The sequence below is a fragment of the Solanum tuberosum genome, unplaced genomic scaffold (assembly GCF_000226075.1).
Source record: "Solanum tuberosum cultivar DM 1-3 516 R44 unplaced genomic scaffold, SolTub_3.0 scf00309, whole genome shotgun sequence".
Classification (NCBI taxonomy): Eukaryota; Viridiplantae; Streptophyta; class Magnoliopsida; order Solanales; family Solanaceae; genus Solanum; species Solanum tuberosum.
Genome location: NW_006239232.1, coordinates 54,033 through 70,928, shown reverse-complemented (window position 1 = coordinate 70,928; position 16,896 = coordinate 54,033). Strand labels below are relative to the sequence as shown.

At 31.6% G+C, this 16,896-nt stretch overlaps 3 protein-coding genes across 3 annotated transcripts; 2 read left to right on the top strand and 1 right to left on the bottom strand.

The window, feature by feature from the left end:
- The first annotated feature begins 1,702 nt into the window (after nucleotides 1–1,702).
- On the top strand, nucleotides 1,703–2,500 carry LOC102602991 (uncharacterized protein At5g01610-like). Its single transcript, XM_006359792.2, has one exon. The coding sequence runs from the start codon at nucleotides 1,822–1,824 to the stop codon at nucleotides 2,332–2,334; it is 513 nt and encodes a 170-aa protein (XP_006359854.1). The 5' UTR covers nucleotides 1,703–1,821; the 3' UTR covers nucleotides 2,335–2,500.
- A 3,361-nt stretch (nucleotides 2,501–5,861) lies between these two features.
- LOC102602653 (uncharacterized) lies at nucleotides 5,862–9,878 on the top strand. Its single transcript, XM_006359791.2, has 2 exons — nucleotides 5,862–6,681; nucleotides 9,652–9,878. Exon 1 carries the CDS (start codon nucleotides 6,097–6,099, stop codon nucleotides 6,637–6,639), a length of 543 nt encoding a protein of 180 aa, XP_006359853.1. The 5' UTR covers nucleotides 5,862–6,096; the 3' UTR covers nucleotides 6,640–6,681; nucleotides 9,652–9,878.
- Nucleotides 9,879–13,844: 3,966 nt separating this feature from the next.
- LOC102577657 (uncharacterized) lies at nucleotides 13,845–14,975 on the bottom strand. Its single transcript, NM_001288542.1, has 2 exons — nucleotides 14,764–14,975; nucleotides 13,845–14,288 (listed from the first exon to the last, which is right to left on the bottom strand). The coding sequence occupies exons 1-2, from the start codon at nucleotides 14,835–14,837 to the stop codon at nucleotides 14,066–14,068; spliced, it is 297 nt and encodes a 98-aa protein (NP_001275471.1). The 5' UTR covers nucleotides 14,838–14,975; the 3' UTR covers nucleotides 13,845–14,065.
- Between the last annotated feature and the right edge of the window lie 1,921 nt (nucleotides 14,976–16,896).

The window sequence follows — 16,896 nt, the reverse complement described above, 5'->3', positions numbered from 1 at the left end:
ATTATATATAATTATTATGAAAAAAAAATGTTTCTCGTACCTCTATTGAAACAGAATGGTTTCATGTTCTTTCATCGATTGGTTATTCCTCTCAATTGACTTTAATGCAACATAACATTTAAAAGTGGACGGAGATTATCATATTAAGAAAAATATATGGTTAATATCAATTTCCTTGGGAAAAAATGGTGCAAGTATTAAATGTAATAAAATAATGTGCCTAGAGATGCAAGCTTTGGTCAAATTTTCTAATGTAGCTTAGACAACAAGACAAAAATACATTAAGGACAGCCCTGCATTCTGTCCAACAGTTTTCATCACACTCCTTATTTTTCTCACCCACTTCAAAAAGAAATATCAGTTCATAGTGGTTAAGAATAATAACTTAAACAAAGTATTTTTTTTTTTGTTTAATTACTCCTATTTGATAATTAAAACATAATATATTCGATTAATTTAAATTTGTATGCATCTCATCATCACCTATTTAAGGAACAATGCTCCCTATTTTCAAATATCATATTTGAATTCACGCAGTATAAAATAAAAAATTTCATATTCAAAGTCGAAATTGAAATTTTTTATTAAAGAATAAATAGTCATACCGATTTAAGAATACATGTTTGGGCATCACCATTGAAGGAATTGTAATAGGGTAAAAATAAGCATTCCATACTCCATATAATTCATATGTAATTCAACTATTTTTGTTATTGGTAACTACGATTGATGTATTTTTATATTTGCAATGAATGAGTTCAAACATTATTTTCTATGAAATTAAAAATATTATGATATTTTAAAAGAAGAGGACACGTGCAGCATTTGAGTGTGTTTGTGTTTGTGGGTTTGCCACGTTGTGCATTTGCCTTCTTCTCCCAAGTGAAAGTGAAAGTAGAAAAAATAAGTTTTATAGTAAATGATTTAAATTTATGATCTCTTATTCACGATTTTTCGTTGAATTGAACGTATTCATTCATTTTGATTATTTTAATATATTTTTTCATACTAATTTCTATTCTATTTTTCTGGAGTTCATTATCTGGGTAATTCTATTTAAATTATTCTGATGGATATCTAGAGTTAAAAGAGCCACATTTTAAAGCTAAAATTAAAAGAAAGGAAAACGATTGTAGAAAGTAACCAAAAAGGTCAAAAGTGACCAACTCCAACATACTAAGATAGAGTAGTGAAAACAATAATCATCGGATACCAAAAATAAGAATTATAATAATAAGATTAGTATAATAGCAAACACAAATTTTCCTTATTACGTATTTATTAACTTTCTATTTTACTATGTGTTTTTCATATTCAAATCATGTTCTTGATAATTTAAAGTTTGTCTTATCACGCTATAACACTTTTTCGATTTACATAGATCATATCCTTGATAATCTAAAAATTTATCTTATCACGCTACAACACTTTTTCGATCTACATCAACCTCTCCTTTTTTCATTTTATCGGTCATAAAAACCACTTTCACTTTATTTCGAATATATCATCCTTTTTTATCTTATCACTCTTTATATGATCATATATCTACCTCAACATCTTGAATCTTTGCATCATGCAATAAGATGATGAAATAACTTATGGGCAATTACTTATTTTGATATATCAATATTATTTTTATCTTAATTATGAAATAATTAATTCTAAAATAACTTATTTCCGCGTCTTCCACATTTAACCAACGTTTTTCACAGGAGCACACCATAGCTACTCAATAGTACAAATTTCAAATTCAAGCCCCTCACTAAATAAGAGTAATATCTCAATTTCAAGTTAATTTGGTTTCGCTACTACTAACAAGATATGCCTTCTGTAGCCCTTCCATTATGCATCTTCCTCTTCCTCCTACTCTCTGCAGCTTCTCCGGTCATCGGCGACGAGGATTCTCAGTCCCCGACGGTATACCTGATTCTACAGGAATACGATTTTCCGGTAGGGATACTTCCAAAGGGCGTAACAAAGTACGAACTCAACAAAACGACGGGCAATTTCGCTGTTTACTTTAATAAATCGTGCAGTTTCAGCATAAGCGGCTATAATCTCAAGTATATGAGTAAGATTACTGGTAAAATCTCTAAGGATCGACTTGCGAATTTGAAAGGCGTACAGGTGAAACTGCTTTTGTTTTGGATCAATATTGTGGAAGTTACGCGTGACGGCGACGATCTAGATTTCTCCGTCGGTATTGCTTCTGCTGATTTTGCAATTGATAACTTCTATGAATCGCCACAATGTGGATGTGGATTTGATTGTGTGGATTCTGAAGAAAATGGCTCTGGTAAGTTCGATTTGAAGCAGCTTATCTCTTCGTTTTGAATCGTTAACTGAAATTTTCAGAAATTGACTGTAAATTAGGATGAAATTAAGCTAAAATGGATGGTTCATTTTGGAATTAGGGTTAGTTTGTATTTCAGAATCCCACGGAACTGGAAGCATATGCTTTTTGATGCTCCTTTGGAATGAATGTGTATTTTGTCATATATCTCTGTGGAGTTTCATCTATGTAGTATAGTACTACTACTTTTTCTACCTATGGAGTTGAAATAAAAATTTATGTTAAGCATATTGACAATTTCAATCTTTTTTCCTAAATTCATATTTTGGAATCCTACGAACCGAACTTTTGAAGAAAAAAACACCCATATCGAATCAAACTAATTCGATTTGATTTTTCGATATTTGTGTCTACCCTTAATTAGAAGGGGTTTACTCGACGCGCTTCCATAGTTCCAAGTGATTTGCTACACCGATGCGCTTCCATGTGATTTGCTAATTTTAAGTGATTTGGGGGCTATTTTACTTGAGTGGGTTTATTTTTACGTGATTCGTGAGCTATTGTATATGAGTTTGAGTTTAGAATATTGGTTTATCTTAAGATTGTTTAGAATTTACTCGAAATTAACAATGTTATAAATTTATTGATTTAGCATTTTGATAACAATTTTGGTTTTTTTTAATTGAATAATTTATTTTTAACAGATTAATCAATAATCTGATAGTAAATTAAAAAATTATTTTATATCATTCTATATATAAAAAATTCTTGACTTTAGTTTCACATCGTCTCAGTTCTACAGGGATAAGGGTCTGAAAAATAACTCAACTTTAGTCGAATTTGCTGTTGCGATACTAAACTTTCATGAGGACCTATTACCTCCCTAGACTATTTAATACCGTATTTTAAACATATATATTTGTCCACGTGGACATAAAAAATAATGCAAAATTATAAATAGTAATGTGTCTACGTGAACATATATATACCTTTAAAATACACTATTAAATAGTTTAAGAGGTAAAAAATACGGTATTAAATAGTCTAGGGAGGTAATAGGTCTTCATGAAAGTTTAGTATCGCAACAGTAAATTTGACCAAAGTTGGGGTATTTTTTAGACCTTTATCCCCAGTTCTACATTGGGTTAGTGTTTGTTTTTTAGCAAGATATAATCTGTCAACTCATGTATATGGTTCATTTGGTTTATCACCTTCTTTATAAGTGATTTTTTATGACGTTTTTATGTTTCAAAGCTTAACGGTTAAATTAATAACCGAACTTATAATGATCAGTAATCAATAAATCGATAACTGATAAGTCAATATCTTAATGATTTTATAACGGTTTAGCATGTCTACAAATCAATAATTGATAAATCAAATCCATAACTTTAAAATTAAATTAAATCAAAACCGATCGATATGTCGTCCTAATTTGTACAGTGTGCATTAGATAATGGGAAAAAGGACAAATATATCTCTGAACTATCGTAAATAGTATACAGATACCCTCAGTCATACTTTTGGGACATTGGTGCCCTTGTCGTTCAAAAATTAGAGCATATATGCCCTTTACTCTAACGGAGGACTAAATAGGGACACGTGACGCAATCTTATTCGTCGATCCGATATTTAATAAATGTCGGGTTGATGGATAAGATTATAACACGTGTATGTCCGTTAGTATAAAGGGTATATATGCTCTAGTTTTTGGACGGCAGGGGCATCAATGTCTCAAAAGTATGATGGAGGATATCTGCATACCATTTACAATACTTCAGGGGTATATATGTCCTTTTTCCCTTAGATAATGGCAAGTTTTAGGGACTAAGAAAAGGAAAATTACATAATTGGACATGTTTCACTATCCATGACCGACTCAGGGGCCTAAAGCGAAATTTAAGAAGGGCCCCTAATATTTTGTTTTTTTCTCACATACACTTTTATTTAAAATCTACATTTTAAACTATTTTAGATGCGAAGTCATTAAGTATTGTTTTATAATCAATTTGTTTTAATAATTCATTTTCAAATGATAATACAACTAATCCATTCAATCTCACTTGAGACATTGTTGATATTAAAGAAGATTTAATCAATTTTAATTTCAAAAAAAAAATCGGCTGAAACAACGGTTGTAGGAACTGTTAACATTATCCTATAAACTATATATGTGTTTGGAAAAGAATCAAGTCTTTTATTTGATTAGGTATTTTTATTAAATCATTATCTTCGTATTGTTTCTCTAACACTTTTAATTCAAAAAATAAATTTAAACTGTCAATATCAAAATAATCTATGTGTTAAAGAAAGGGTTAAGACAATATTTTCTTTTAGATTCTCATCTTCTAGTAATCTCAATATTTTATCACTAATAAGAAATCAAAAATATTTTTATATGCTTCAATTGGTTCAAATCTATCTTGAAGTGAAAAATTAGTTTGATCTACTCTACATATATAAAGTAATCAACTCTAAAGATTCTTCAATAGACTTAGTGATTTCGTTATTCATATTTTCATCAAATTATTTCTTACGAAAATCAGGTCTATATTCATCTCATATACAATTTCCTTAATAGAAATCATAGCACTCATAGTACATACATTTTTTTATATAAAAAAAGTAACATATATAAGTAATTGTTTTTTTAAAAAATGGAACCCCCAAAAATATGCGATCCCAAGTGATAGCTTTAATAGCCTAGGGGTTATAAGACGACCCCGTCACTATCATATATATATAGAAATAATTATATATAAATTATTACTCATATTTTCAAAAAAAAAATGTATTTTACTACTAATTAAGAGTTTTCTATGTATCTTATACTTAGATATATGTATTTTTTGCTATTAAATACACAAAAATAGTGAGAGAGAGGTGAGAGAGATTCGTATGTATTTAAAAAATATGTTAATCAAAGTAACACATCATCTATATGTATCTGAAGTGATTCACATGCATTTGAGATAATAAAAAATACATGGGAGAGAGACGGACAAAATTGTTAGTGTCTCAGATACATACTACTCCATCTGTTTAAAAAAGAATGACCTCCTTTCTTGTTTAGTCTGTTTAAAAAAGAATGACCTTTTTCTTTTTTTGGTAAAATTTTACTTTCATCTTTCCACGTGGCATGTTTAAGGCCACAAGATTAAAGAGCAATTTTGTACATTTCAAATAACTTTAATTTAGGACTACAAGATTCAAAAGTCTTCTTTATTTTCTTAAACTACGTGCTAAGTCAAACCAGATCATTCTTTGTGAAACGGATGGAGTAATAAATTACACGTAAATTTGACCCATATATTTGAAATACATGTATCTGAACATATCTAGAGACATCAAAATCTGATAAGATACATAAATCATAATATTATAAATTGTAATGTATATAAATAAGCAAGTGGAATTTACGTAAAAAAAATTAAATAAATTGTGATCCCTCTCGCTCAATTACATGACACGTGTGCCATTTTTTTACAATTAGAAAAATTGAATTTTAATTTCTGCTTATTATTAATGAAATAATTTTTATATTATGATCAAGATGTAGATCAAAAAAATTAAAAAAATTCATTTCTTAAATATTGCATCAAATCAACCATATACAGAGGAAATTGGGGGAGTAATTAGTATGCAATGCAAGACACCAACGTCGAACTAATTTTTTTCTGTCATCTTCTGCAATAATTGAATCTTCCCCAAAGTCAATTATACATATCGCCGGCGCATCATCGGAGTAATTGCATCTGAATATCCATTTGATACGAATATCATCACAAAATACGACAGCATCGATGTTTCCTCCACGTCAGATCGCCGTTACCCTCGCGTTTCCGCTCTTAATCATCTTCCTCACAACTCTACCGCCGTTAATCACCGCCGCCGCCGACTCCGCCGCCGGAAATGGTGACACTTCCCTCACTGCTTACGACTTGCTCGTAAGCTACGGCTTCCCTGTCGGAATTCTTCCACAGGGTGCTATTGGGTACGATCTCGATAAGAACACCGGAAAATTCAGTGTCCACCTTAATGGGTCTTGCAGTTTCGCACTAGAAGGGTCCTATCAGCTTAGGTATAAATCGACATTCGGTGGGTACATAGCTAAAAATAGGCTGTCAAGCCTATATGGGGTTAGTGTGAAAATTCTGTTTCTGTGGCTCAATATTGTGGAGGTTGTTAAGAATGGTGACAATCTTGAATTCTCTGTTGGAATTGCTTCGGCTAGCTTTCCCATTTACAATTTCTTGGTTTGTCCACAATGTGGATGTGGATTGAATTGCAATAGCAATGGACATATTCTAAAGATTCGAAACAGTAATCTTGTCTCTTCGGTTTAGCTGCACACAGAAGGATGATGGGGTTTGAGTTTGCTGACAGAGGTTAGTTCCAGTTTTTGAATATTTCTGAATATATGCTACTTGGTTGCTCACTGAACTGATACTTGAGTTTATCAGATGTTTAATACTTCAATTTGTAGTGAAGCATTACAAATTTCATGAATATGTGTATGGTTTAGATCCCTTGAATCTTGATTTTGTGACATTGTTACCAGTTGAAGGATTTGCTTGAAGCTTTGCATCTTAATCAACTAGATAAAACTGTCAGTTATCAGGAAAAGAAATGGTCTGTCAGTTATCTCGCTAAATATTTCGCGGCCTGAAACTAAATGAAAGAATCCAACATAATAGAATGACAGAAAATCTATTATTGGAGCTTGATCTAAGATCTATCTTTGATGACAGAAAATCCACAGACCATGCCCCCCCTCCATCTTTGTTAACAAGACAGATTTTGAAGTTACATTTATCTGATTTTGTAGAGAAAACATGGACGAATTGTATAGCAATATGTAAAATAAAATATGATACCTGAATATTGGGTTAAGTATGACAGTAGGACACATTTTAACTGGTGGGGAGAAACAAACAGTTGAGAAGGGCATGGTGCTGCGGGGGTGAGGAGAAGTGAACGAGAACTTGAAATGGACTAAAGGTGAAAGTCAAACCATCTCTATGTTGACCTTGCATCTGAAACTAGAAGCATGGATCACATATGTGTTCACAGTTGGTAGCCATATTGAACCAGATATGTGTTAAAAATTGATAGAAGATCTCTTGCAGAAAAATGCAACAGGTCAAGAAAAGGTTGTCTTCCCTTTGTAGTGATTTTCTCATCAAGAGGATGCTACAGGAACCTTGGGCCAGATTTGCTAGAGAATCTTTCTATTGAACATTTATTTGAACTATCTTGTCCGCGACTCCATATTAGTTGAAACACTTTTTTTTATAGCCTATAAATCCCCGAGGGCCAATAGCGGATGGTTACTAACTCACTGGATAGTTGGCCACCTTTCTACCTTTCTCAACTTAATTACCAGGATTTTGTTTGCGACAGGGTTCAAACTCGTGATGTGCACCTAATAACTCACACATCACGCGCTGTGATTTGGAAAAGAAGAGACGGTCTTAGCCCTTATCGTAGTTGTTTAACTAAAGCAGGGGCTACGTCTCTGTCCCTTTATTCACTGATTCAAGGGTTTTTTTAGATAGGATGCACTCTTAGACCAAAGCCTTGAGTATATTGCTTAAAAACTTGAGGGTTGTTTGGTTTGGAGCAAAGTTACCTTCAGATTATAATCTCACGTCCCATATGGGATAGATAATATATAAAATATATACGGTATCAACTAATACATATAATCAAACACTAGATAAATGTAGTCCCAAATATTGAGATTATTATCATGATCCCGGTAAGCAAACGACCCGTTAGAGAACTCCCGTACGGTATATGCATCATTCATGCATATTAGAGTTTCTAGGTTAATTGTCATTTCTGGAGTTAATATAAAAGTTTGAAGCAGTCGAACCTTACCCCTCAAGTCTGACAAACAATGTTGCTTTTCTTTTTGCACTCTTCTTAGAGGGTGAAGCAATTTAAAAGCTTCTTTCTCCATTGTCAAGCCAAAATAGTGAAGTGATCTATTGAGCTCGTTCCCCCTCCGGCCTCCCCCTACCCGTCTCTCTTTGTCATGGAAGTGAAGGGTGGGTATAACCTTAAACATTCATACTTTATTCATCTTTCCTTAGGGTTAAATGGATCTTTATTCTGAGACATGCTATGGAGCATTGATCAGCACTTGACTCTCGATAGACTGCTCTTCAGTTTCGCATTCTCCCCTTGTTGGTGCTTCTAGTTAATAGGTGAAGTTTGCAAGACCCTGTATTTACATCCTAGTTAGAATACATTTCTGCTGTTGGTTCACTGCAACGGTAACTGATATACTTCAACAATATGCCTTTTACATACTACTGTGGTGCCATTTGTCAATATCACTACTGTATCTATCAATACAAATCGGATTATACATATTGGTATGTAACCAACACTCCGGAGTCTGGACCATGATTTGTTGCTGGAAGCATGAGTAAGAGTGAGATTGGGGGTGTGGGGAGGGGAGTTGTTTGTACCCGTGATATTGGTTCATGAATATATGTATTGTTTATCCTTCTAGGTCTGTTTATATTGTCTAATCTCTACGTGAGAAGCAGAAACAAGAATAAGGTAAATATAGCCCGAACTTGCTAATGGTCGACACTATTAACTATCCTACATTGGTTGAATAAATGGTAGACCCAAGGCCCATTTTCTTCACGTTATATCAGAGCTTGATCTATTCATGCTCTTGGTTTCCCAATGTCGGTTCCTTGTGTTATATAATGTCCATTCATTGGTGCAGGGGTGGTAATTGTCCCGTATTGGTTGAGAAAATGGATTGTTATTTCCTCAAATGGTTTTGGGCAATCATCATTTTATGAGCTGGCATTTTGGGGTTGAGTTATGGGATCATACACATTTGGGATTCCATGTAGGACAACAAAACATAGAAATGTATGAATAGGAAAATAAGAGTTGTGTATAAATGCTGACAAGTTTTGTTTAATCAAACAGTAAATTGAGGCTGAAATCCTTTGGCAAGAATGCTATGCACGTCAGGGGCGGATGTAGCTTTGGGATATTGGATTCATCTGAACTCTATACTTTCGAGGCAGAGAATAAATTTGTGTAAACATTCACTAAAATTGCAATAAGAGTATTAACCTATAACTATATAAATATGTGGGTTCAACGGTAAAAACCTTTGATGCACTTGTATGGTACATTGTGTGTGTGACAGAGACCTGCAGCCACAAGATCTGCTTATTTCCTCTGTCCTTTCTCTTTCTCTTCTGTAGCAACTTTTTTTTATTAGGTACTATGGCACTTTATTGTGTATTTGACTTCTGCATTGCCTCGAAAATTAGAAGGAAGATATCTAATACATGACTCTATTTGTTGAGTGCTTGCAGATACTTGCAACTCATGGAAAAGATCAGGTGACATTGTTGAAGTGTACAGAAAGCCCGAAATGGTCATTCTCCTCCCTCCTCCTCATCATAGTTACTACAAAACTGAAAGTCGAAAACTCATGTGTTCATTTACATTGTCTTTATGTTTTCTACTATCGCGTCTTGACTCTGTCATGAATACACAATCTTCTTGAAATTGCTGTTTATAACGAGATTCTTTTCCATCACGCATATGGCATAAAGCTCTCTATAGCTTGTACTCGGAACTCTGTTATATCAGAAGCCAAAATGACAAAAGAATTGAGAAGCTAACTAAGGAACAGATGGTGATATGCACTACAGTTCTCATAAAAATTGCAATGCATCTTGACTCAACTTAGTAGTCATTGATTGATATCTACCACCTATAGTATATGTTATGACTCTTTGTGAAGAAGTTGTGCATCTCATGGTTCACATTGTTTCATTGTTTTACTTCATGCTCTGTTCGTTGTATCTAGAGCTGTCAAAATTGAGCCCAATGGTAGGTAACCCGTCCAATCCGCCCATAATTTTAAGGGTTGGGCTCAAGATAATTTGAATTGTGTTCAATCTCAACTCATTCAAGTCCTAACCCATCTAAGAGAATCCTCAATTGAGCCCAATTTAATCTCTATTTTCAACTCGTTTTAAGATTCTTTATTTGCATTGATGTAGTGTATGTTCCTATATTAAAGGTATGAATTACTATCTATTTTATATCTTTTGGGATTATCTATCAATTTGTAACTTCTTCTTTTTAAAATTTTCTTTAGTTGAAAGTCAAATTGTGGTTATAAAACTTAAATAACAATACATTAAAAATATTGAATTAAGCGGATCAAATTGGGCGGGTCAAGATCCAACCTGTTTTTAAGCCCATTGAAGCCCAAAGTAAACTTGGGCGGGTCAGGATCCAATCCAATTACTATTTCAATCCATTTTAATATCTCCAATTTTAACTCAATCCGCCCATTTGACACCCCAGACTTGTATTTGACGTTGTGATTTAACCTTTTTTAACCCCCTCCGTGGAGCTCCTGCCTTTTTGCACCCACGAAGAACACTTCTTTGTTGCTTAGAAGACCTTGTTCTTCACATTTTCTGTTTCCCATAACTAACATCAATAGGCTATATTTATATTATTTTATGCTAAGAAGTGGAATAATTATGTATATGAATTATTGAACTCTATTATAAAACTAATTCTTACCTTATTAATACTAACATAATTCTAACCAACAACCAAATGATTTGAATTCATTTTTAGAAAAAAGTAATGCGAACACAAACTCTGCTAAGGTCTACAAAGAACAAAAGGATGTAATTCTACTTTATTACTACCTCCGTCCATATTTAATTATCATAGTTTTCTTTTTTAGAGTCAAATTATAAAAAAATTGACTTACATTTTACGATGTATTTTTTCATCATATTGATATACAAAAAAATTGCAATTTATAGTATTTTTCGTATAATTTTTTAATATCTAAATATTTTGTTTAAAATATAGAATTAATGTAATTTTATTTAACTTTAAAAATTAGTCAAATTGATTTTTTAAAAGTGCAACATGACAAATAAAAGTTGACAGAGTGAGCAGTAGCTTTGTTTTAATGGCTAATTATTGCTTTAATAGACGTTGCGTAAGCAACGGCAACATTAATTCTCAGACGTTACTAGTGCTTTCCATGATTAATGGCCCTAATTAAGTCAAGTCAGTACACTTACGATTCCCACCGTTCTATATTAATTGTCCAGTTATTTTTTATACTTTCTTTAAGAAATTATAAATAAAAAGAATTAAAAAATAATAATAATTTAAAGTAATAATTTTTTTATTATTATGATAACAACTGACATGGACAGCAGGGAGTATATAGCCTTTGATTAATTTAATTATAAAGTCATCGCAATGTCCACTTGTCGTTTCAAAAGCATATTGTTTGCCATCTTCTAATTCTAATTGTAAAGATAATACCGACAAAGTAAAGGGCAATAACATTTAAAAAATATGTTTTACTTAAGTATGATTAAGGGTGTCTTCGATAAGAAAGAAAAATAAATTCTAATTTTTTCATTTTTGATTGGGTTAATTTTTTTGAAAAATACTTTCTTTATTATAATAAGCTCTTTAAAAAAAATTATCTAATAAGAAGAAAAACAGATTTCACAAGTAACGTTAGGTATTAATTGTGCCCATCGCATTGCCACCTCATCCTCGTTATAGCTTCTAGCCTTGCATATCAACATATATCTTTTTTACTGACGTTCCTTTGCCTGAAGATATTGTGTTTGTACAATGTGTCCGAACTCAGCTTCCAAGTTCCATCACTACCATCATTCAACGAGTCTGGAGTCAAAAAGACAATTTTTTTCTCAAAAAAACATAAATTGTATATCAATTTTTTTTTATCAAAACGGTAAAATTGCTCCCTAGGGAGCGATATCTTTTAACGTATGTCGGGCATGCCGTTAAAGCCTTCATTCAAAATCGCTGCTGGAGCAGCGATTTTGTCAAAAAAAAAATTAATTTTTTTCCTAAAATCGTTTTTCTAAATTATTTTATTTTATTTTATTTTATTTTGTAAACGGCTGCCTTATCCATTTTTTTTGTTTAAACATTAAGGAAAATTGCTGCCAAAGCAAAGATAATTTTTTTTTAAAAAAGTTGGAAAATTGCTGCCATTGCAGCGAATTCAAGTTGGAGATTTTATTTATTTATTTTTTTTGCAAAAACGCTGCTGAAGCAGAGAGTTGAGATTAATTTTTTTTGGCAGCGATTTTATAAAAACAAAATTGAACAAAATCGCTGCTGGAGCAGCGATTTTGTCAAAAAAAATTAATTTTTTCCTAAAATCGTTTTCTAAATTATTTTATTTTATTTTATTTGTAAACGGCTGCCTTATCCATTTTTTTGTTTAAACATTAGGAAAATTGCTGCCAAAGCAAAGATAATTTTTTTTTAAAAAAAGTTTGGAAATTGCTGCCATTGCAGCGAATTCAAGTTGGAGATTTTATTTATTTATTTTTTTTGCAAAAACGCTGCTGAAGCAGAGAGTTGAGATTAATTTTTTTTTGGCAGCGATTTTATAAAAACAAAAATTGAACAAAATCGCTGCTGGAGCAGCAATTTTAAATAAAGTTTTTAACAGCATATACGGCGTTAAAATATATCGCTCCCTCAGTAACGATTTAACCGTTTTGGTTAAAAAAAATTGATATACCATTTATATTTTTTAAAGGAAAAAAATTACCTTTTTGGCTCCAAACTCCTCATTCAACACTCTTATTTTCACTCTATTTTTTTTTTATATTTATTATAATTATATAAAAATATTTTTTATTTATGTATCGAGCATACAAAAAAAAAACCTTAAGTAAAACATAATAGTATTTGGTTTATAACTAATCAATGAGTGAACTGCATGCGAAAACAGATGAGAGTTGAGACACGGAACGCTTTGTTATATATTCAACATATTTTATTTAGTATGCTCTTAATTTATTCACCTTTATGATTAATCTATTTATTATATACTTAATAAACACTTAAAGAATATATATCTTTAAAAAAAAAGCAACGTTTTAAATAAAAAATATTCCATCATATGATTGAATACTCAATCAATATATTATCTAATGTCTAAATAAATTTTAATAAATCATTAGATAATATTTTTTCTTCAAAATTCAAACATCACACATGACATGAATACTCCTACCAACATTTTACATGTTTAACTTTAAAGCACATTATATGTATTATATCGTCTATCATCGTCATACAAAGAGTTATTTTCGATATTATATATTACTATTATATAAATCTTTAATTTATTTAGAAACACAAAATTCTAAAGCAAAATCCTGCTTTTCGAATCTCGTATGTGTTAATTTCTTTCGATTCGCATTTAGCCCTTTTGAACCATTCGGTTGTATTCAATACTGTGCTTTTAATTAACCTTAATATGGTATTTGATCACTTATTTCATTAATATTGGTGATAATCTTAAAAATACTAAGATATGATTAAAATATTAGTTTGATTAAAAAAAGTTGTTTTTAATTGTTAACGAATATTATGAGATTGTCCCAAAAGAAACAAAAATGAATACGTAAAACAACCGGAAATTGAAGAATTCAAAAAATAAATACCTCTAAAAAACTGAAAATTTACTACTAATACTATAATTATTTCATTTGCATGAATAAAAGATACTTACTAAAAGAAAAGATATAACAATAAGCTTAAAATTTAAAGCAAACAAAGCATGAGTAAATTTCACTGCTATTTTTGTCTGATAAAACAGTGCCTTCCCTAAATTCTCTCAACTCTTTCTCCGATGAGTAACCGGAGATCAAAGACGCAGCTTCATATTTGAAGCATGGCTTTTCAGTTGCTTCCAGATCTGTGCTTCAACAGCATCTTCCGGAGCTCAGCAGCGTCAATCTCATTTGCTTGTCCTTCCGGCCTGTAGTAACCGGTAACTGGATCTGGCACCCATGAAGTCTTCACGGATTCCTCTCCACTTTTTTGCATTATCACGTTGCTCCTTGGCACTCCTCCTTTCGCTACACCGGAGACTGCACCTTGTGATGCCGCCGCATATCCACGCCTGTACATACACACAAAATTCACATCACAACAAATCCCCGATACAGTCCTCTGTTTTTGCTATGAACAAAAAAATCTAAGTACGTAAAAATATACTATTATATTGAAAAAGAAACAATTTAACATGTGCAGCGGCAATCACGCTCGCCGATTTCGATAATTGGATCCTAACGCCTTTTATCCAGGGGATAATAAACGAATGTTTCGGTTATTACCTGCTATGGAAAACACAGAAACAGAGTCCAATCCCCTGTTTACGTTAAGCATAATTTTATAATAATGCTATGAACACAGCACAGAATTCGACTAAGATGCAATCATGCAATATATATGTTTATATAGCTGAGAAAATTTTAGTAGTATATAGATTTACACCAAAAAACTCAACGGATGCAGCGCTATATATTCACGTTCACCGATTTCAAAATTTGAATCGTTTCTGTTTAGATTCATACTACGGAAGTTTTGATCATTACCTGCTAAGTAAAGCAGAAACGGAGTCGGAGACGAAAGCAGAGAGAATCTTAGAGTTAGAGAAAGAACGAGCCATTGCTATTGATCGGGATCGGAGACGGAGCAAAAGAATTTCTGAATAAGAACGCTACGGCGGAAGGAATTTGGTTATGGAGCTTCCGCAGCGGCGAACTGAAATTCTGTAGCTTCGACTCTCTCTCTCCGGCGATTTTAGGGTTACATAAGGGAGGAGGAATGAAGGAGAGAATGGGGAAGTATATATAGAGATGGAGAATGAGGAGGGAAAAGGCAAACATGGACTAGGGTTTAATTTGGGGCCACTATTTAGACGCAAAGGTCCTCTCCTTAATTGACACTTGGTCGATACCTTTTCTTAGTTAAACCGACTTCCTTTTTTGTTTGCGTATTCATATTATAGCTCGATTAAATTTGAATTTACATGTATTTATTTATTGGAGCAACTTTTTAATACTCCCTCCATTCAATAATAATTGTTCACTATATTATTTTGAAATGTTGAATAATATCGATTTATTTTATAAAAGTAATGAATAATTTACACTTAATTCCTAATTTATGTTTATCATTAATTATAGTCATTTCAAGACATTATATTTATTATATGTCCAATAATAGTTTTGCCAATTCATCCACTCTTGAAATATTATATTAACATTGTAATATAATAGCGACACGTCACTTAGAAAATTGAATTATATACGTAATATATATATGGGCAAAGTTGAATCATTCATATAGTTATTCATATAGTGTGAATTAAATCTTGTTCACTCTAATTTAATCATAAAAGTTCACGGGTCATTTGTAATCGAAAACATTAATTAATAAAATAAGGTATATTAGCTCAAAAATGCAATTTTACTAAAACTAGATGGAGAAATATTTTTTTAAAAAGAATATGTTGATTACATGAAATTTTACTAATTTGTGAATTGTGCATCTTTCTCATGCTTTCCTTAGGAAAAGAAAAGGGGAGTTAGACGTATGTTTTGAATTTAAATTATACAAATAAAAATATAGTAATTTTTAAATGAGAAAGGATAGAGTATAAATAAATGCAAACACTTTCAGAAAGAATAAATTATAAGGGTAATATAGAAAAAAATTAATGCTTTTTTAATTTAGTAAGATGGACAACTTATATGGAATAACTATTTTTAATAAAATGATCAACTAATATAGGAGAGAATAATATTTAAGTGAAGAAAAAAAAGTAAAAAGACGGCAAGCATATGATCCCATAAGTATCCAATTATTTACATGCACTTTCAACAACTTGCAATAACCAAAGAAAGGAGAATTACCGAAGAATGTGGTGAGGTGGATGAAGTTGTTTTTATCCTCAATTAAAAGTTTTATTTTTAAGTTCTAAAAATTGGTAGTTTTTTGCTTAAATGAAGCCCTATGCAATAAACATTTGAATTAATTAAATTCTAATATAAATATCGAACATTAAATAATAAACAATATCCCCTTTAAAAAAAAAAAAAGGACAGAGGCAGCAAAAAGACATCTTGCTTCTCTTTATGCAAGAACCAAACATATTCAGAGTACCTAATTGTGCCACTGGATTTACACTATTAAATCAATTAATTGTTTATTTTAGTCAAAAAAAATTATCGATGCTTGATATTCGTTTTGTGACTCCACTTAGTGGGATTCACATGATTATATAAGGTTCAATTAAAGGAAAACACTTTTTATTTGATTTTTTTTTCATTCATGAACTCAATTCGAGATATTTGATCAAAAAAAATTAATCCATCATAATCTGATGTGGCAGCGAGTGTAATACACCACATACTGTGAGAGCGGTGTTACACATTCCAGTGGATAAATAAATTCACTTTTAAGTAGTAAAAATGCGTAATAAGTCGTCATAATAGTTTAAGTGTGTAGCTGACTTTTCGGAACAAGTTCAGGGGGGAATCTATGTCTTTTCCCTATATTTGTTCAAATCATACTTAACAAAGTTAGCACTTACCCGATATATATTGTGCTGGAGAGATAGTAGACACTTCATAGCATTAGTCAAAATATGTACAAACTGACATAAATACCCTACTTAACAAATAGAAAAAAATATACTAAAGAAAAAAAAAAAAAAAAAAAGG

Bases quoted from the DNA above. Each gene is read 5' to 3' on its own strand.
- LOC102602991 (XM_006359792.2), top strand. From the start codon at position 1,822: ATGCCTTCTGTAGCCCTTCCATTATGCATCTTCCTCTTCCTCCTACTC.
- LOC102602653 (XM_006359791.2), top strand. From the start codon at position 6,097: ATGTTTCCTCCACGTCAGATCGCCGTTACCCTCGCGTTTCCGCTCTTA.
- LOC102577657 (NM_001288542.1), bottom strand. From the start codon at position 14,837: ATGGCTCGTTCTTTCTCTAACTCTAAGATTCTCTCTGCTTTCGTCTCC. The intron at 14,289-14,763 runs GTAATGATCAAA...GTGTATGTACAG, and splicing joins GTTTCTGCTTTACTTAGCAG to GCGTGGATATGCGGCGGCAT.